This window comes from Augochlora pura, chromosome 3 (assembly GCF_028453695.1).
Source record: "Augochlora pura isolate Apur16 chromosome 3, APUR_v2.2.1, whole genome shotgun sequence".
NCBI classification, from domain to species: Eukaryota; Metazoa; Arthropoda; class Insecta; order Hymenoptera; family Halictidae; genus Augochlora; species Augochlora pura.
In genome coordinates, this window is record NC_135774.1 from 12861400 (window position 1) to 12883328 (window position 21929).

At 43.2% G+C, this 21929-nt stretch overlaps 1 protein-coding gene across 9 annotated transcripts in view; it reads left to right on the top strand.

The window, feature by feature from the left end:
- The window catches only part of By (focal adhesion protein tensin), a 303833-nt gene that overhangs the window by 192186 nt on the left and 89718 nt on the right, over nt 1-21929 (top strand). Inside the window, exon 1 of one of the 9 annotated variants that reach the window (XM_078177347.1) lies at nt 9339-9652. The exons of the other annotated variants lie outside the window; for them this stretch is intronic. Coding sequence (XP_078033473.1) covers nt 9590-9652 — 63 coding nt within the window. The 5' untranslated portion in view covers nt 9339-9589. Of the gene's footprint in view, nt 1-9338; nt 9653-21929 lie in introns of those variants that run through there. 9 annotated transcript variants of the gene reach the window in all.

Genomic DNA, 21929 nt, shown 5'->3' on the forward strand with positions numbered 1-21929 from the left:
CGTACGCTTTCCAAAGCCACTCGCTGCTAAACTTTCGTTTCTACGTTGAGGATCGTTCACGATGCACTCGAAGTTTGTATAAAACGTCAGAAGAGTCTCGCTCGAGAAGACGAGATAAACAACGGCGAGAGCTCGTGCCCATCAATTTTTTCCCTCCGACGGAAGTCCTCCAACTCGGCCCCCGGCGCAACTCGCGACCTTGTAAAAGTGCATGATCGAGCCTGTCGAATAAGCTGTCCGAACGAACGAAGGATGTTTTCCAAACCTCTCGTGTTTTCCTTTCGCCACCGAGTCACGACGAGTGCTGCTGGTAGTTAACATCTGCTGCGGCACGCGCGTAAACCGGGGACGGATTTATTTACGGTGTACGAAGGGGTTGCTCTGGGTTCGATCTTTGGCGACAGTGACGGCGGAGCGAGTGGGGAGGGGGAAGCACTTCCATGCCAGGCACCGAGCATAATCTCGTCTTGGGTAGTCGTTTCTTCTATCGACCACCAACTTCCGGTTAAATTTAGACGTATGTGGCTGCGAGTCGTCGCTACGGTGCGCCGTGCTTCGCCCAGATCTACCATTCGTCTTCATTCCGCCTACAAAAAGCCTGATTTGCTTCGGCGGAGAGGGCTGTGTTACTGGAAATTCTATGGTTGCGTTCGCTTTATCAGAAATACGAGTGAAAGGCATTCTTTTTCCTTTTTAAGCATTTTTAGAAAATGTAGTAAAAATTGTCAAGCCTGAAATTAAATCTAAATTACTATAATCCGCTAGATTACTATTCTTATATACTAGTGATTGGGTAGATAACAGTAGAAATTAATTTTATCGATGTCATAGTTTCTTTAATATAATTTTGCTAGTAATGATTATATTTTATAGAATATTATAGATTATCGTCAAATCTAAGAAAATAAAATAATTATTTAATTATAGTGCTAGAGTAGGTGTTTATTGATAGATGATCATACTAAGACTTTGGATTAATGGATTTATGAATTATTATGCTTAGAGAACCCTTTGCGGACGACGCGGCATTATCATTCGGGTGAGGTAACAAATTATTTTAATTTATATATAATACAAATTTATATAATTTGTATACAATGATCTTGATTTGTATACAATACAAATATAATTTATATAATTTATACAATTTATTTACAATTATAGGCAATTTATAATTCATATACAACGCTTTTAAAATTATGAAAGGTGAAATAAAATGTGCATCTAGCTTTTTTTTTCTAAGTGGTTTATTACTATCTTATAGGTTTATTTATCTTAGTGGTATATTTATAAACCTACCAATTTTCCTAATTTTGTCCATTTTATGAGATCGGAACCATCGCAAACAGAATCGAGAATTGAAGACGACTCGCGAATCCGGCAAACAGCGATCGCAATTGCCTTCGTTCTTCTTAATGACTGCTTCTGACAAAGGCCCGCGCGTCACGGCCGGCAAAGTAGAAGCCAAACAATTTTGCCAGCCAAAAGGGGGACTCGGTCTTAAAATCGCTCGGCGAATTCCGGAAGCTCCAGAATTCCGAAGGAGGAGGATTCACCGGAGAAAACCGGTAATATCGGCAGCGTTTAATATCCACGGAACGAGGGATACGAAAACGATCGGCTCTCCCCGGGACAGACGCGCCAACTCCTGATCCACTTTCAGTTTACGGGGCGCCAGTTCGCAAACAGCCGGCATCTGGTCGCGCGCCGGGTAAAAAGAATCGGCTCGGGCCAGTCAGGAATCCCCGTCAGTCTCGCGAGAAGGAAGATTCATTCGCCGGCGATCCTTCCGCGCGGACGATTTGTCATCGTTCTATATCGCGCGAGTAGGACCTCGTTCGCTTCCCCTCTCTGTCTCTCCTTCTTTGTCGGACTCTGTCGGACTCTTTTACTCCGTCTGTCTATCCTTCTCTGTCAGGCTCTTCTTCTCTGTCGGTATGTATCTCTCCGTCTCTCTCGCGCCCCGGGTGCCAGGGGGTCGCTGCAGCCAGCTCTAAGTGCATCGAAATTTATGAACCACCGTCGCCGAGCCCCGCGCCGCTGCCGGCGCCCCGAATTTCGCTGAACGATTAATGTCTCGCTTCCCGACAGAATTTTACGTCGGAACCGTGAAAAATGCTGCCGCCCGTGAATCTTCTTCGAAACACACCCCGCCTCGAGCGATATCTTTTTTTTTCTTTTTCGGCCGCGGATGGGCTTAATTGCTCGACAGCGCCGGATTGCTTTGGCCCCCGACGCGCTTACTCCCGCCTCATTTCGGCCACGCAAATTGGGGTATTCGTCATGGGTTGCAACGATGCAGTTTTTAATTTCGAATCGGTCGGGTAAGACCGATATAGGGGGTCGTGGCTCGTGCCTCGGGGGCGATGTTAAGAGTAATAATAATGGCAGTGATTTTTATTCGATCGACCGGAGAAAGTGCCTGTGTTGCAATAATGCGAGTGCCTGAGTAATATGCGCGAAGAAATGAAGAGAAAGAAATAAAGTCGAGAAAAAATAAAGAGAAAGAAATAAAGTCGAGAAAAAATAAAGAGAAATGATATTATAGAAGGTAAAGTGAGTGAGCAAGATGTTTAAATAATATAGAAATTAATGAAATAATAGAGAATAACATGGTATGAAATTGTTAAAGCAGTAAATAGATAATAGAATAAATAGAATAAGTAGAATACATAGAAGAAATAGAATAAATAGAATAAATAGAATAAATAGAATAAATAGAATAAATAGAATAAATAGAATAAATAGAATAAATAGAATAAATAGAATAAATAGAATAAATGGAATAAATAGAATAAATAGAATAAATAGGAAGAGCATCAAGTAAGTAAGAAACGTGATTATCGACTCGCCTATATAGTTAACAAATGGTACACAATTTTGCCACGATTTCGACATTTTCCTCTTTTCATCTCCACTTACGCCGCCTCGCTTAACCTAAAAGCACGTTGTAAATATAAGATTGTTTCGGATTCCATTTTAATCTCGAAATGGAGCGCACCACTTACTTCGTCTTAAGTTTACGTAGATCCAGGACACTGCAGCAATCTTCCGACTTGTCGGAAACACTGTATAATTCTATCGCGTGATTCTTACCACCTCCACTGCATCGCTCATCTTCAAAACCTTCTCTAAAAATAATTCGGTAATTTCCATTTCGAAATCCATTTCCAATTTCGAAATAAAACGATTTAATCGCTTTCTTGAATTTGCGTATGATCGATGATATTAAAAAAAATCTGAGCCATTACATGAATCTGAGTTTCCTTTTGTTACCGATTTTTGATTTGCTCACGGAAGAATTAAATTGCACTGGCGAAAAGTTGAATTTCGAAACGTTGTAGCTAAAACGAAACTGCAATGCGCACAGCTGCAGGAGCACAGTTGCAAAAAGACAAGAGTACGAAACGTTTCATAGTGATTCAAACGTATAGAAATTCGTCGAATGTAATTCGCTCGAATATCCGACGAATTCCGAGCAATTAAAGTTCGATCGACGCGTAGCAAAATTACAGCAAAAACCTGCCGGAAACCTGGATTCCCCAATTCGCAGCGCAATAAAGACAGAAACAAACGTATCCAGCTGGATAAAAGGCGGAAAATAAAGCAAATCGCATTAATTAAAATTGTGGCTGGCCGTACAAAGCCATGGGATAAAACGTTATTACAACGGACCGTCGACTCTAATTTGCGCACCTGCGCCCCGCCGGGACCGTTTCGTCAAAAATTTCCGGGACGCCTTCTGCCCGTAATAAAGATGCATCGTTGCAATCGTCGCCGATAAATGCCGGCCGGAAAATTGCACGGCGCGTATTCCGACGCGCGTAAACGAGATTTAAAACGCTCGTAAAGCATCGGGCCGGCTCGCCGCGCGCCGGTTTCGCGCCTTGCGAGAGAGAGAGAGAGAGAGAGAGAGAGAGAGAGGGTCCGCCATTTTCGCGGCGGAGTTCTTCGACTTCTAATTACGCCGGCGATCGATAAAGAGATCGGTATCGGGGATGAACGTGATGTATGACGTTAATTTGTGTAGATGATTCAAGTGCGTTTGGTGTAGAATAAAATGATGGTTCACGGGTGCTTTTAAAAAGAACGGGGTAATACTGTATATCTTATGCTTGAATTGATGGGGCAGTAAACCAGAAAATGGTACCGTTTAATTCATTTATCAATTATGAGGTTCAGATATATTTAGTGCAGAATGTGTTGGCGATAAAAGTGATACTTTGAAGTGATTTTAGAATTTTTATTGATTCAAATGGAGTTTTAACAAGTCTCTGAGATATAAATAATATAAATTAGAGAAATTTAAATTCTTTCCTAGAAAATGTCTACCCAGATTAATCATTTTAAATAAAAAATTATAATACAAATAACCAGGAGACGTCCACCCGGATTAATTATTTTAAATGAAAAACTTTAATGCAAATAAACAGAATAATTTTTTAATGAAAGCCATTGGCACAAATAAATAAACAGAACAGACACAAAATGCCAACCCAGATAAATAATTTCTTCTTATTATTATTTTACGCAGTACGCTCGAGCAATATTTGCCATTAAATTCATTGTTCCCATCATTACGTTTTCATTTCCATAACGAGAATCCGCCTCCTCCGATTACGATTCGCGATCGATAAAGCGATCGGCGCGAAGAGCGAACGCAGCAGGTCGCCCGATAAATTCGTCTTCCGGCCAACTCGCGTCTCCTTTGTCGTTCTCTTCCTGTGACTGCGTGGGCGTCGACGAGGCAGCCGGCAAAGTCCGCGCGTCCTTTTTCACGCGGTCGCCCGCCGATTATTATTGTTATCGAGACGCCGAGTAAACGCCGATCGTGTTCCATTAACACAATGGCTACAAGAAATGGGTTGGAAGTGTCCGACGATATTGTTACCAGTTGCGTTCGCTCCAATTCCTGCCCGCCATTGTCGCGCCGATTTGAACCCTCCCCGTGCACGGGGGAGGGGGGGGGGGGGGGAGGCGAGATGTTTGCGTTATGCGAGCGGCACGCTTCGCGCCATTGTGCTGCGGAGACGACGGATACCTCGAACTGGACCATCCCGTTCCTGAGGTACGCGCTTATAGCGTCCCGGTTTTTTAACGACCTCGATCTGCTTGGAAATTTTTATTAACGACCCGTACGATTTCGAATTTTTATTTGATGGAACGTTGTTGTATTTATGTTTTATTTATGGAAAGTATGAAGTGTGCTTTGAAATTTTTATTAACAACTCTTTATTATTGCAGAAGCATTATTGTATTTCATATTTTGTTTATGGAAATTCATTATGTTATAGTAACATTCTTTTAAATCATTATGGGTATTTGATTAAAGTTAACAGTAGAGTTATTATTACTATTATTAATTATACAGATTAATGAAAAAAATATATAAATGAATATCCTCAGAATAATTCGTAATTTTACTTATCATTTTACTGTAAATACTCTGCAGACTTTATGCCCAGTGAAATGATTAAAAGTAACTAAAAATACTGGTGTACTAATTTCGACGTATAAAAATTATTAAAGAAAGAAAGAAATTTATGCTTGGCTCCTGTTTTGTAATCAGTGTTCAATTATTTAAAGATACATTAATAAGCCGTGCAACGTACTAAAATAAGAATAGAATTTATTCAACATAGAGTAGCACCTTTATTCGTCCTTTGATTTATTATTTCACTTTTAATACGCACCTGAATAAAACCAACTGCGAGGCCCGCAGGTATTCAGCCGCGCTCAGGCAGGACTTCCCTCGCCAGCTGATTAATACGAGTCCCATTTACACGACGACGACCAAGTTTTCCTGTTTGGCCGACAATTATCCCCGCGTGGTCCGCGCGCATGATCGATTAAGCGGATAGAGAACCGGACGAATCCGTCAGATCGCCGGCGACGCGGGCACAGTTTTCGAGTCGTCGCCAGCACGTTCGCCGTAAATTACAGGGGACGCGGCCATTAGAACGCGAGAAATTTTCAAGTATTCCGGGGCGCGCGGCGGTATCGCGACGAATATGCAAATGCGGCGATTACGGCGCGCGGAAACGGCGCGAGCTGGAAACCGGCGAGCGTGGAATTATTATTTCTTCGTGTATCGGGGACGATTATCGATACGAATTGAATCCGTCCTGCTTCCTCCTCCTCCTCCCCCCTTACCGTCGCGCCGCCAGTCACATTTATCGACCCGAAACCGGTTCGGTGAGACGGATCATTTGTCTGAATCCCTCGCTCGATCTTCCCCGTCTGGCGGCGTGTCATCCTCACGGCCTTGATCCTCGATCGCGTTACAACGCGGAGGCGCGATTAAAGAACGGCGAGCGACGAGAGTCGAGCTTGGGATAGGTTGAATCATCTTTTGCTGATGTGCTAATGTAATTGGTAATTGCTGATGTAATTGTTGCAGTTCTTGTTTCAAGAAATACGAAAGTAAAAATTCGGTTTAGATGTAGATAGGCTCGATGCGGTTTCCAAGCGCTGTACGCGGAAATGTATGGAAAATTGTTGGGTTTTTTAACATTCTCAGAAAGATTGAAGCTTGAAGATATCATCTACGTTGACGGAAGTTTGTTAAAAAATTTTTTGAGACCCATTTTCAACGCCCCCAGCTTCGTAGAACCTGAGGACGCAGACGATGTAGAAAATCAAAAAATGTTGAAATATTAGATTAATTCAAATTTAATTGAACTCTTTCCATTTGTTTATTGCAACTGATCCATGAAACGTCTATATGTAATATTTTTACAATTACAAAGCTTCTATAACAATTTATTCTTGTGATATTGCAATTCGAAGTCGATTATTTGATGTTTCACATTAAATTAATAAAACCAAATTTGAATATTTCGCGAAGTTTAAAATAAAACATTACAAAATAGAAACTTACTCATACTTTCATAGATAACATTAATGATTCTTCGTGCGCACTGTTCGATGTTACTTAACCAACAGATAACGCCGTGAACGTCGAAGCTCGACTTCGAGCGTATTTCACCTCGAGGTAATGTTAAAAAATTGCAAATAATTGAGCAGAACGCTCAACGCCTCCGTCAATTCACGCCGCTTCTTACCTCGCTCGTCATTCCCCGCGTTCGATTCCGTACAGTCATCACCGGCAACGAGCGAGAAGAAGCCTCGGATCGATCCGTACGCGCGAGAAATTAATTCCGTGTATTTAATTAAAGCCGTCCCCACTTAATTCCAGCGATGGGTGAAAAACAAGTGGAGGGGGGTGGACGCCCCGGCATCGCGATACACTTAAGTGGACCTATTACGCGCGGGTCCCGGACGGGTTCTACGGGACTATAAAACTCCGGATCCCCGGGACCGCTTCATCTCCGAATGAATGCGCGCGCGGCCGTTTCCCAACGGGGATAAAAAAAAAGAAAAAAAAGAGAAAAAAAGAAGCGCAGGCGTGACGATCCGCGAAACTGCAAGTTGTTATTGCGATCCTTAGCGATTCCCCGCGATCAAAGGGATGAATAATGTATCGTCCGGATAGTCTCTCGTTAAATGAACAATGGCTGTGTTAAAGATAAGCCGCGGCGGAGGACCCGTTACGGTGGTTCCCGGATTTTATGGATTTATCGCGGACATGAATTACCACGTGCACGCGGCCGGCACGTCGTATTTAATATTTAATTACGCGACTCGAAGGTGGGACGGTGTTCGGCGGTTTTTTGCGAATTTTTTTAGCGGCATTGTTCCGCGATTGTTTCGCGCGGAGGAGTGGGAATCCGTTTCGGTAGTGCATCGGAGGTTAACTCTTGTCTAGGGGGAGAGATTTTATGTTGCCGTCGTTTCGAGAGAAATATTACAGGAAGCGGGGACAGTTCGAATGTTCCACCTGGATTACGGAATTAATTGAACGCTGTCTGATATGCTGAGGCGATACAGCGTCTGGAAAGTTAGTATTTATTGGCAGCGAACGCTATCCTTTGCTCTGTTGCATATTAAACGTTTTAGACGAATTGAATATGAACGAATAGGTTGTTAGTAGACCAAGGATTTTTAGGGAAAATATATTTTACTGTCTGCAGTTATTGTCTGCAATTATTTTCTGCAGGAATTGCAAGATATAGACATTGAAAAGCAAATTCATTCTTACTTTAATTGTTTTATTCGATCGAGAGAAATACATTGACATTTTAAAATTCTTTTAATCTTATTCTATTTCAAATTTTTTCTACTCAATTTTCTCATAAATGTATAAAATTTAGTAATTAAATTGCTAATAGACTTTTCAAAAATTATTTTAGAAATACCAAGACGGGGGAAAAATGTAAAATAGTTAAAAAAATTTCTTATGTTAAATATACAATAGAAATGTCGTGAATCTTTGTCGATGTACACGTTTTCTTACATTTTAGAAATGTATAAATATTATAAATACACAGAAATGCACACTGAATGTATTTTTAAATTTAGTCAAAGATTAGCATGATCCCTAAGTGAGCCACGTGGTACTTACACTCTTAAAACCAAATTCATCGAACCTGTCGAAGCAACTGCAGAATAATTAACAAATTTCAGTTTGTACATTTTTATGAAGCATTGTTAAGCTACTGAAATGTACCAATAACAACAAAAATATCAGACAAGACAAAATAAAATTCCCACTGCTCAAAATATACTAGTCGCAGCTTGTATGTCTCCAAAATATATAAATATCTCCATAACCATCGCAGTTCACTATTAAATTATTGCTCCAACCTGCTATTGACTAAGCAAATTCTAAACTAAAATTCATACTAAAATCCCCATTGATTAAAAGGTATTACAGGTCACACAAAATTAAAATTCGCATTGTTTACCAAATAATTCAATTTCATCCTAAATACTAAGAAATTTCTACCAAATTGTTGCTAATATTCATCACAATCGCCAAAAAATCCAGACGTGTCAAAACCACGTAAAAGCCAACAAAAGATCATACCGGTCTAAAATCCGCATCTCGATCGTCAGATACCGGTTGCCCCGCAAAGTATCGCGAAATGATCGAGAAGATCGGGTGGCTCCGCGTCGCCCTAAGGAGCGAGGCAGCGAAGAAATCGCAAGTGGAGCCCGGTCGGTTTATCACCGGGTCTCCGGGCAAAAGAAGGACGAACGAGTATAGGAAGAGAGACCAGGGCGAAAGAAGTGAAGAACAAGGAGAAACCGAGCGTGGTCTTGGGGCGCCTTAGCCGGGGCACCGCGCAAGCGCATTCCGTTCTACCTAAACCTATACGTTCCGTGCGTGATCCGAAAGACACGAGCTCCATTCGAGTTCCGTCGGCTTTTGCCATCGAACGTGCCGGCGTCTTTCCTCCGTCCGCTTCTCGATCGTCGCGCGCGGTTCAATTAAAAGAACAAAGTAAAAAGTCGTCGAAGGAAAGCAACGACAGAAGAGAACGATGCGGCGCGGATCTCGCACCGTGTCCGTGCACTTCCGGCGTGCGTGGATTTAAAACGAGCGATGATCGAATCGCCGCGTCGGCGTCGGCAGTGACGAAAAATGTCGCGCCGATAGATCGTCGATCCCTGGTGTGTACGCGTGTGCGACGGTTCCCCCGGCTCGATCATTGATTCGTTTGTGCCGCGGTTGACAGCTGTCAGCATGCTCTCGACCGTCCAGTGTCACGGCGACGTGCACCGCAGGAATTACCACGTCCCGTACGCGGTGAGTTTTTCGTGTGTTACTTTATTGAGATCGGGTCGAGCGACGTCTCGAAACCCTCCGATAATTAGTATCCCCCCTCTGTCCCCTCCCCCTCGCATGCCCAGCGCGAGCTATCTCTGGAATGATGTAAGTGAAACGGATGTAATGTTGTTCCAAGAAATTCCGCTGTCGTGTAACGACGCTTGAAATAGAGATTACTTCAATGAACACAGAACCGCCGCGCAAATATTCTTCAACCTCTCTCTCTCTCTCACTCTCTCTCTCTCTCTTTCTCTCTCTTTCTTTCACTTTTCCTATTTCGATCTCTGTTTCCGATCGACGCTAACATCCGACCCGGTCGGAATGCCCGGATAAAAATAGTGGATTTTCACAGAGTTTTTTTCTTTCTGCTGGCCGGCGATCGGCTCCTCCGACCGTCAACTTGAATGACAGCCCGACGATAAAATAATGTTGAACGCGGCTACACTGTCCGCACAGATGAAACGGCGATTACTCCAATTATAGATTCCCCGCTGCCATTCTCCCTCCTCCGTATCCCTCCGTTGGATATTCCGCCGCCGATAAGCGCGGACGCGAGGGGAGCCTTTATCTAGGCAGCACAATGATTTTTACGCGGACCGATCGCGGTGTACAGCTTGCTCCAAGATTGCGGTTTATTCGTCGATACGGATTGTTGGCTGCCGGTGGATTTCATTCGACGGTGTTGCTTTCGAATGCGAACAGCTCTTTTATTTCGTTCGGAGACTTTAGAGTTTTTAGGCTGCGAGTTGGGGACGTCGATGTTGTACGAAGTGAGGTGCCTTTATGGGGACTGCGTTTTTAGGTTTACAAAGAATGAATGACGGAATGGAAATTCGTTAGAATTTGTTATTTTGGGAGTTGTAATTTGGTTGCGCGATTTTGTGAAACGAATGAAATCGCTTGAAATTGATGGATGTTAAAAATTGATGAAGTTCTTGTGTTAAATGTATTGTTAAATTAATTATACTTTTGGTTAAATGATTGTGCGTTCTTTTCTTGAAGTATGCATGAATATTCGCAATTTTACAGAATGGTCTTTTGGAGAGTGCAGATTAATATTTTCAGTGACGATTAAAATGTGAAAGCACAGTGTAATATTTGATTTTTGCATTAGTTTTGTGACTGCTCTATTTGTATTATATGAACGCCATTTGGATCAGATTATTTGTACAAAGATCTCAATTTTTACCAAGAATTTGTTATATCTCGAAATCTCTACTTTAATTGTCATTAGGAATTTATTATGAATTCAAGTTTTACTGAAAACCTGTTACAATTGAACAGTTCTGCTTGAATTTCCATTGAAAATTCACTAGAACTTAGAATTCTGTTAAAAAGCTAATACAACCTATAGTTTCTGCTTAAACTTGCGTTAGACGTTCAGTATAATTTACAATTTTATTGAAAATGTAACATAACCTTAATATTCCAATAAGAAATTATATTAGAAATCCATTAGAACTTAGGATTTTATTAGAAATCAATAACTACTTGACATTTCAATTCGAATTTCTATTAAAAATCCATTATAATTTATATTATTAAAAATCTACAACAGCTTACCGTTTCCATTTTCGAATCAAATAAAGAAAGTCTCAACTCGAATAAAGAAACTTCCAGCTCGAATAACAGAACGCGGAATAAAATTTCTGCTTAGGAAAAACTGCATCGTCGGATCGTTTTCCCAGGCAATTTTCCCGCATTCTCCCCCCCCCCCCCCCCCCTTTCGCATTATTTCAAAATCGAGGCCACGCGAGCCAGCGTATTCGGCCTAAGAACGCCGTTTCATTGTTCCGCCGTTCAGGCCACGTGTTGCGCTATCGTCGCGTCGCGTCGCATCGTCGCGGACAGTCGTACGCGAAAATCGCTCGCGGTTTTTATCTCCGCGCTGCATTTCCTTGCACACGGTCGAGTATCGGTCGAATATCGCGACCTCCCGGCGGCGCCTCGCGTCACTCGTCTATTCTCGGGTGCCGGCGTTATCGGGCCGGCGTAAACGCTCCCGATCCTCGTCGGCGGCGGAATTTTCAAAGCGGGCACGGGTCCGCGGATTTCCGCGCGCCGCGTACGAGTCCCGTGGAAATGTCCGCCGCCAGGGGAGATTAGATACTACCGTGAACCGCGCGGTATATACCTCGGACACGCTCCCGGTCCGCGCGTTCCGCAGTCGAACGTGCTCCGCGCGCTGCCGAACGCGAGCGCATATTAAATTCCCTCGTGCCTCGAATCCCGAGGACCGCGCGACGCTTTTCGAAAACTTTCTCCCGGCCGTGTGAAATTCCACGCGGACCGGCGGACGTCCCTCGATCGGCATTTTCCCCGCGCGTAGAAATTCAATTCGATGTTTTCAGAGATCGGTCGACGCTCCACGCTCCGACGTCGCCCGACGGCAATTTACGGCCGTTCGGCCCGGGGACCTCGTTTTTATTCGCGCGCATTAGCGGGAATTTCATCCGCACGATTTTATCGCCGATCCGCCGCGTTTTCTGCGTCCTTGGGCTTGACGCGCGGTTTATGGATGTAATTTGTCGAATTGCTTCTACTAGAACCATTAGGGAGAGTTTTAATGCCCGCACGCTCTCGCCGATGCCTCGCCGGATTATTTTCGACATCGTGCGTGTCAACTGTTTACGAGCACAACTCGCTGAATCGGTTTTATTGGCCTAGCGGGAATGCCAGCGGTGCACTTTTATCGTGGCTGCCCCGGCATAATTCCTTATCATTCTTATTATTATATATTCCGTGCTAGATTTTTAGTAGTTTTCTTGTTATTTATTCTGTCCAATTGCCATACGTTAGAAAGACGAAAGTTGTAGAAAAAGGTCTTAGTTGATAATAAAAACGACAGCGAATGCGACGAGATTAAAAATCGAGCACGACGTACGCTCAGTTAAAAAGAAAATGATCAATTATAACCAGATCGCAGATTTTATATATTTGTGAGAATAAGTCGGTGAAATTTAAAACAGTAAATTGAATCAACTGGAGGATATTTTTAATTTTTTAAAGTTATTATTAAATATAGAATATATCCTCTACATGACTCACTTTTCTCGCAATAAAAGCCGACAGTTTCCATTCTGCATAAAATACCCGTCTAATTACATGATACATAAATAATTGTACAGATTATCTTTATATCAGATTGTTCTCATAATTAACGTATGACGCGCATTCGTTCCACACTCCTACAACGACGCGAGAGCATTCGAGCCACATCGTATTATTCCGACAATTGTCTGCGAAAGTAAACGATATATCGACCATAGGATGATCGTACAGCGTTCAACACAACGAGCCGTGTTCCTGAAGGATCCAATACTCGACCAACTTACCTAAAAAGCATCGTCTACGCTTCGAGTCCCCGAGTCCCAGATCCCTCGTCCCGAAACAATCTCGCGAATTTTCGCCGGTGTATCGGCGCGCGTCGGAAGTTGACGAACGGAGTCGCAGCCTGGGAATCGTTTCGTTTAAAACGACGAAAGTTAAATGAAATTATGAAACGGGTGCCGGCCGGTTCGATCGCTGAGCCGGCGCGGCGAGATTCCCGGGCGCTCACGGATCGCATTCTATGAGGGAAATTATAAGGCAGCGATAAATGGAAGCGCGCGCGCGCGCGGAGGCGTCGGGCCGGGGCGAGCGCGCGCGCACCGGTCCGCGGCGATCGCTTATAAACTTTCTGTAATTCCGATTACGCCGGGCATTAGCAAGCGTTAACCTTAATCGAACCGTCTGGGTAGCGCCGTAGCAGCCGCGGCGTAATCGAAATAGAAAGGAGCGCCGGGATTAAAAGCAAAAGGGCAACGGGGAATTAGCCGCGCGGTGAGCCCCTTCGGGGCCGCGCCTCTCTCGATCAATTAATCCGCCGCTCAATTTGTTCGACTTTAATTCGAGGCAGGTCTCTGCGAGCGCGCGATTCGACCGGCGAAACACGAGAATCAGGAAGCGTTTGTGTTCCCGGCCGTTTCTTCTCGCTTTTGCGATAGGAGCGCGCGCGAGTCGAGTGACTCGCTCGCGGAAGTACGTGTGCCGGTAATCGGATTCCAGGGTGTAAGGGACCCTGCTAGACGTAACGGAGGATCGTTCGAACCCTAACGCTTAAACCGGCACGTCGAACGCTAAGGGAACTTCAGTTGGACCATGGCCAACTGGGTGACCAAGGTCGACGCGTCGTCTACCCAATGGAGGCGACCCTTTAGGGGCGTGGCCAACCTGGAAGGGTCTCCTGCGTTTTCGTAGTGAAATTAATTCGTGGAAAGTTGCACATGGCAGGGATGACACTGGCTTGGTTTTCACGGAATGTTATTGAGAACGAACTGGAAGATGTATGGTTATTGTGATACCCTGTGGGCGTGGCTTACGTGTCTTCGTTTCAAAATTAGTTCAAAATATTTTTTTCACTATTAGTCAAAATTTGCATATCACAAAATGGTGTTAAATGTGATTATGTTTAGACGAAAAATTGTGTGTGAAAAGTATGATGGTTTTTGGAAGATTCTAGGGGCGTGGTTTAGGAACGATATTTGATATCTAGTATTTAATTTAATTCGTAAAGAGAAATTAATAAAAATTATACTGCGCTGATATAGTATTAACAGTATAGCAGATACAGTATTAAGAAAAGGAAGCTTATTGATTATGTTTGATAAAATAATTACAGACTTAACCAATCCTGGCAAAGTTCTGGGGGCGTGGCTGTCCTAGAAAAATCCATCTATGCACCCAAATTAGTCAAAGCCTAAACAACTCGCATTAAAAATACTATTCACACTATGAAGATAGCTGTTAGCATTTTGCGAAAATATTATTGCGAATCTAGCCTTCATTTTAGGGGCGTGGCCAGCGCAGTGGAGGGAGACGCACTTCGCGAAGCTTTATAACCAAATAAATTCGTGAAACGGCCGAGAAAAGTGCATTTGACAGAAATATTGACAGTGGCCACTGGGCAGGTTCGTTGTTTCGCGCGTTCCGTTTTCGGGGGCGTTGCTTTCGAGAGCGGTTTCGGAAACTTGATATTTAAATGAGTTCGGGAATATTGTCGGCCGCATCCGGCTTGAGAATAATTGCACGCGGTTACCGAAAGGTTTTCTACTTTGTGTTGTTTCGGGGGGCGTGGCTTAGATGAATTGTGGCAGTCGCGCGGGGGTCTTTTGCATCTCCATATTTAAATGAGCTCATGAAATCCTTTGAAAGTGCATTTGACTAAAAAGGTCATTCGATAATTAGGGTCACCAGGTGGCTGACGGTTCTGTGTTAGTTTTTTGGGGGCGTGTCTAAACTCGATTCATAATTCAAAAAGTGACTTCTTGTTCTACCGGAATAAATTAATGAAACAATAGAACTTCTCTACGAAAGTAGAAAAGCATGGATAATTACGAGACACGTAAGACGAGTATTTCTGTTTTCTGATCTCGATTAGGGGCGTGTTCGGTGATTCAGTAGCTGGGTACTTATTTCCTGACTCAATAGAAAAACTATGCATGAATCAACGCATCATAATGATCGCGTATTGTCTCTCGCAGGTGTGTCTAACATCTTCAATGATTAAAAATACACGTTACATTTTTCTGAAGATCGAGTCTTATTCTATTTATGAAAAATCTGCATCATCGCCCCTACCAATCAGGTCCAAGGGGCGTGTCCACCACGCGTCACAGTGGGAGACGCGACCTTGAATGCTCCACTGATCCATGTCGATTGTCCGTTAGCAAATAAAATCCGTTTAACTTTGCATTGTAACGACGATAGCCGGAGAAGTCATTTCGGATCGCATTATCAAGTGTCTCAAGTGATATTTATGCGACAGCTTGACGTCACCCTCTAGGAGCGATTTTGGCGAACGCCTCGCGGCCGTCTTTAAATTGCTAGGAGGTTCTGGGACGCGTCGATAAATCAGCCGGGTGCCGACGATAAGGCCGTTTCGACGGTGATTTATTGAAAACGGTCTATCAGCCGCGTCAACAATGGTTAGGCTCGGTTTCGCATCCCGCGACGTCGCCGCCAGTACCGAGCCACGGAAATGTACTCCCGGCGGACGATTAAAAATCCAGGATTAGATTGTATGAATTAGCTGGCATCTGGCGTGTTCGCCAGACGGCCACGCGTGGCAGCCGCGTGTTTCTGCGTCGCCGCGGCGTGGAATCGGGGAAACGCCGGATGGCCGCGGGTCGCCTACTTTCCTTCGGAAACGTCCGGCGTCCACCCGTCACAATCGTTCCCGGATTCTCGAGGATCCGCGACCCCGGCTTACCTTTAATATCAGAAGCAATTTATTTCGAAATTTAATATTCCGCCGGTCAAGAGTCTCATCGTTCGCTGACCCATTTCCGTCTCTGCAAAACCCGAAGACGGTCTCCTACGATTTTCAACGTGAATACCGTCAACCATTTCGAAATGGCTCTGACATTTGGTCAGGTATCCCCGAGGAATTTGTCAGATTTTTTAAATGGTTCTATATATTAGAATAATTAAATGTGTCAGATGTCAAGAGAACAATCGATCAGGGATGAATACATTTTTCTAGGATCTTCAGTTTAACACAATCTTTTAGAAATTGACATTTTTAAGTGACTCATTTTTTTAAGAGTCACAGGTCATTTTTACACTTAGCTAATTGATAGCATTTAATATTTCAAAAATAAAAACCATGAGATTTTGGTAATGACTATATGACGAGAATTTTTAATATTATAAATGTATAACGAGCTTATTAAAAAGGTATTAATATTATCTCTCTCGCCGATAACGTGTTAAGATTAAAATGGAGAAATTTAATTTTCTGGATTATTTTATTTCACTACGGTGACCCATGCTCACCCTGCGACGTCTCGAGACCAAGCAGAACCCCGCAGCTCGGCAATAAGCTTCCACAGAAGGATGTCCTTAGACATCAAGTGGACAGGAAACATCCTACTCGAGGGATCCCCGGTAAGAGGCTCGTCCGCCTCTTTTCGGAACGCGAGGGCGTTTATTTACGGTGGTGGACGACAAGTTGTCGCCGTGCTACTAATTGATGAGCCGGGACGACGGAGCGACGAGTGGACAGAAGGAGGAGAAGACCGTAGGATGATCGGCCGCGGCTCGATTTGTGCAGAACCATTTGTTCGGTATGGCGTGTATAGGCCTAATGTCGCGGTCAATTACCGTACGTAACTGACGAATCGAAGAGCACCGGCAAGAAAACCAGTTTAGCACGTGTATGGTATTGCCGGCGACGTACCAGTCCCGTCGAGCCTTCAAGTTCATCGACTTTGACGCAACGTGAATATCTGGTTCCCCGATTGCACGCGATACGATTTCGTGCCGTCCCTTCGCTCTCTAACAGCAATTGAATAATGATCTTCGCCTCCCCGGCATTCTTCCTGCAATCCTACATAACCGATGAAGCGGGCCCGAGCGTGGATCGTTTCTTTGCTGGTATTCTTTATAATTAACCCGTTAGCGCCATTTTTCCCGGGACTATTCCGTCGACAAATGTTCGACGATGTTTCATGTCGTGAGGGAAGAAAAACAAAGTATGCGATAAGGGAATCTTTTAACTTAATTAAAGAGAAGAGATGAGTTAAGTGGTGACTGCGAAGTAACTTTAGGCAATGATTGTTTTAAATAATACTGTACAGAATGGTCATCAAGAAAAATTCAGACTCTGTTCAGGTTTGAAACAGCTGTTATTCAAAAACTAGCAATGAGACATAAAAATTGCAGAAAATAATTTGAACATTCTAAAAATTTATTTCCTTTATTAAAACTTGATATCTTGATTCTAAGTCTGTTGAATTAATAGTTAATTCTATTCTTCCCTTGATAATATAATTTTTAGGGAATAAAAATTGAGGATCCATTTGACTCAGCGTGAACTTACGATTGTTCTTGAAAGTCTTAAATAATTTCTCTGTATCGTCAATTTTTATTTAATCTCCTTCCTCGAAACTTTCCTCATCTCGAACGACACGCTGACCACTAAGGACGTCTAATCTCCCAACAGAATTTTTCCATCAGCGGAACAGCTTACTCGGTTACGAATTCGCGGCGGAAAGATCCCGCATCCGCGATTAGGAGCAGCGGAAACGGTGTCAAGTTCCTTCAGAAGGTAGCCGGCACCTTGACACACACAGCGGTGAACAGGGATCGGTCAGCGTGGCCAGATGATTTCCATGATTCGAGATTAGATTACCGCCGGGAACAGCGGTCGGGGGACGTGTGTGTGTGTGTGTGTGGAAGGGTTGGTAGCGTGGCAGAAGTTGGCGAAAAGTTAGCGAGGGGGGCAGCCAAGTGGACGACGCCGACCGACTGGTTTCCCGATGCTGGTTTCGATTCGGCTATTGGCCCTCGGCCAGCCGTCGAAATTTCCTTCGCCCCTGGCCGCGTCGCGGAACCGGCTGCCCCCCCCCCCTGCGCGGCCGCGGGGGCAAAAGAGAAATAAGACGACCGGCTTCTTTATTAAAGCGGCGGAGCCGCGTGCCGCAGTGGAAACTCCTTCCAGATGGATGTAACGTCACGGCCGTCGGATCACGACCCACTTGCGCCCCGCGTCGCTCTCGCGTATTTCGCTCACGTTCGATATTCCTACCGCCCTCGAATCGCTTTCGGCGGAGCCGCGGATGCCGGCCCGAGTTCCCGGCCACGCACCGGTGCTCCGGGAAACAACCGTTTCTGGCCCAATTTGTAGATTCTTCAACTAGCCTAAGAGCGCGTGTCAGGATGTTTGCTCAATCGGTGCGAACGCCACAAAAGATACGATTAAAAGACAATATTGAGTTGGCGAATAAAGTCACGAGGTTTTGATTTTATTTTATAATAATTTGCGCGTTAATTAGTAAAGTGAGTAGGCTGTTCGGAAAGTGTCTTTCAGCTCTACACAACTGTTATATTTGCTTTTCTTAATTACTTAATTTTCTAATAATTTTTTAGGCTTGCAAGTGCCCGACGTCAAAAGCAAAAGTCAGAATTTTCTATTTTTACTTTCACTTACTATTCTCAACTTTTCATACTTATTAAAGCCTAAAAAACTTCCAAGAAAATAAAAAATACTTTCCACTTCAATTTTTAAAATATCATATACTTGTATGGCTTATTAGAATATTCGAACGAGCTAATGCAACCTTAATATACCGCTGAAATAATTTAAGCCACAGTAAAAGAATTCCACGCGACTCAGCGAACGCAGGGAACGCGAGGGTGACAGACAGACAGACAGACAGACGGAGAGAGAGAGAAAAAAAGGAGGTTCTTTTCCCGGACAAACTGGAACGCAACCTTTGCATCGACCGATGTCACCGTGGTATTTAAAGAGGGATAAACGGGTGTGGGACAGAGCGGCGCGCTTATGCACCCGCACTGTCATCGATTTTCCAGCTGTAGCAAGGTAATCAGAGTTTCCTGGCTTGTCCTGGAACTGACGCGGCCCCGGGACCCGGTGACGACGAGAACCAAGGCTTAATCTTCGAGCGACACGCGAGCGACGTGGCCCGAGCGTTCGCCGCACGGTGAACGACGGCGTCTTGTCACGATCGAAAAACTTTGCTGCCTGCTACAATGGCGATCGGGGATCGTTCGAACCGATCGAGGGAACGCCGGGCGTTTGTATAATGGAGCAGTTCGGTTGATAGTTTGTCAGATTGAATTCTGCGAACGGAGCTCGCTGATTGCTTTAACGCTTTAGGGGATCTTGTATGGGCTCTTTATGGTCGTGTGTTAATATGTCGATATTTTACTAAATTATATTAGTTCCTTTTGTGGGATTAGATATATGTTTTAATTGTGTAAGGTTTTTGTGATAAGCAACAATAATATTGATGACGGTTGACAGTGTCATCGACCTGAGATATTAAAATAAATGCCTTGAAAATTGTCTATAGATATTTAAGAAAAAAATTCGTTATTAGAGAGTCGATATTTCTGGTAAAATTAGTGCAGTAACTAAAATATTGCTCATGCGTTAATTTTGTGAATAAAAGTGTCTTGAATTGGTGGAAAACTTTTGGAAGTTTATATACTAAATAATAAAACATTTACTTAACAAAGGTAGAGATTTAATTCTCTGAAGAAAAGTAATATAATTTGGTTCTATCGAGTTATTAAAATATTTCTGATAAATAATAATTATTATAATAATACACTTACAGCAGAAATTATATCAAAAATAGGTAATCGGAATACATAACACTAAACACACCAGAAGAATTAAAATACTTTCCTACCATATTTGCACTTCATTAAAATCACTGCAAGGAGAAATACTTTATTACATAACTCACGTTTCGCATAACTGAAGCGCGAACTTTCTACTTTGCATAAAAAGCCTCGGTCTGCGTATTATACGCATGACGATCATAATTAGACATCGCATTTCATGCAATTATAGCATATATGTCAGCGAGAATATTCAAAGGAAATAAGAACGTATTATATGTTTTACAAGTTTGAGTTTATTCAAATTATTAAAGAAAGGAAAACGCTATAGTTTGGTCCCTAAAGCTTTGTAATTCGAGTAGACAATCTTCATTTTGCATAAAATTCCTCAGTTCGAGCAGAATAGATAAAATTTTTCATAATTACGTTAAGCGTATAATTACGTTTTAAATAATTACGTTATTTTACCGATATTCTACGAAGTAAACATCGAACGGGTTACCGAAATGAGCAATTTCCATATTAAGCCCGGTCCAGCCGAAGTCCGCCGAAAAACCGAGATTAATGAAGCAATTTGTCCAACGTACACAAATTTCCCCAATCGTCCGTTAGATCTAGCCGCGGAAGAGGAAAACCGGCTTGCTCCCTATGGGGTTCAAGGGTCAGAGATAAGTCCAGCCTCGTCTCCGCCTCGGTGTTCCCCCGTACGATCTCTATCGCTTATTACACCGCGCTTACACGGCTTGTAAACTTTACGTAAAACGCATGGAAAACAACCGCAAGAAGAATCGCTTTCTTCGCCGCGATCGTATACGCACGGATATTTATAACGATGAACGTGACGCGGTTTGTTCGCTTCCTGTGAGGTCATAGGAGTATCGCGAACCGAATGAAAAACCGTTCGCGCGAATACCGCTCGGTTGCGTAATCGAAAACGGCGATTAGGCGCGCGTTTTTCTCGCGACTCCGCGTGGACGCGTGTGCTCGACGTCCCGTTTGCTCGCCGTAACACCTGTCGCGATCGTTTCCTGCACGAGCCAAGGATGCGGCGACAAAGGGTACTTCGGCTTTTTACGAGCTGCCACGTGATTGAACAGGTGTCATCGCCGCGAGGCGCGGTGCTCGACTATCGCGGATTAGAATAACCGTTCCGGTTCGTCGTCGTCGTCGTCGTTGTCTTGGTCACCTTTACCACCTTCCTTGGCCTCGTTTCTTTTAGTTCTCCGCCGATGTTTTCCCTCTTTTCAGCCGCTTTTATTGATGTACCGTCGTTCCGTACCTGTGACATCATTCTCCTATTGTCGCTGGATGTTCCAATCGCTGCAGTATTCTTTCGTTGATGGCCCGAACACTGGGAACGAATCTTTCAATGGTGGAGGGGCTCGCAAAGGGAACGAAATATTGTCGTCGTGTGCTCGTCGATCACGGCGAGATGTAATTAAGGGCGTGTAATTCGTCGATTTAGCAATTCGAGGACGGTGTTTTATTAAATGGTGTATGCAGAAATGATTATAAAAGAGCAGGAAGCGTATTTGTCGACTGCGAAATCTTGGTAATTTTGACGAACTCGGTTAACATTGTTTTAAGTTGTTAAAAGCTAGAAATAGGGACAATGTAGTGGTTGAAAATTATATTACTTTATTATTTTATTTGTCGTTATATTCAATTGTCATTTTTGCAAAGCCTTCATCAATTATTGTCTATTGAAATAGTCTAATATCTTAGAAAAATTGAATTCTTTCAGTCGAATTTTGAAATAGTTATTTCGTTTTAATTCGTTGAATATAATGTAATATAATAATGTATATAATAAAGGGACTACGGATTTATAAGGAAAATGGATAGATCAAATTTGAAAGACATTTACATAATTTAAAGATAACACTGCATGCTGTTGAAATTATTAAAATTATCAAAAAAGAACGAAGATCCACAGTCTAATAACATTTCTATTTACCAGAGTCCGCTACTTTTAATCAGGAAAAACATTTAACTATCACACCAATAAGCCTTCGCTTAAACCTTTGAGGTCGCACTAAGCTTACACATCAATATCATGCTATTTATTAATAATTATCATTGTCAAACAAACCGTCATACATTCAAGCTTAAGAAGAGCAAATGA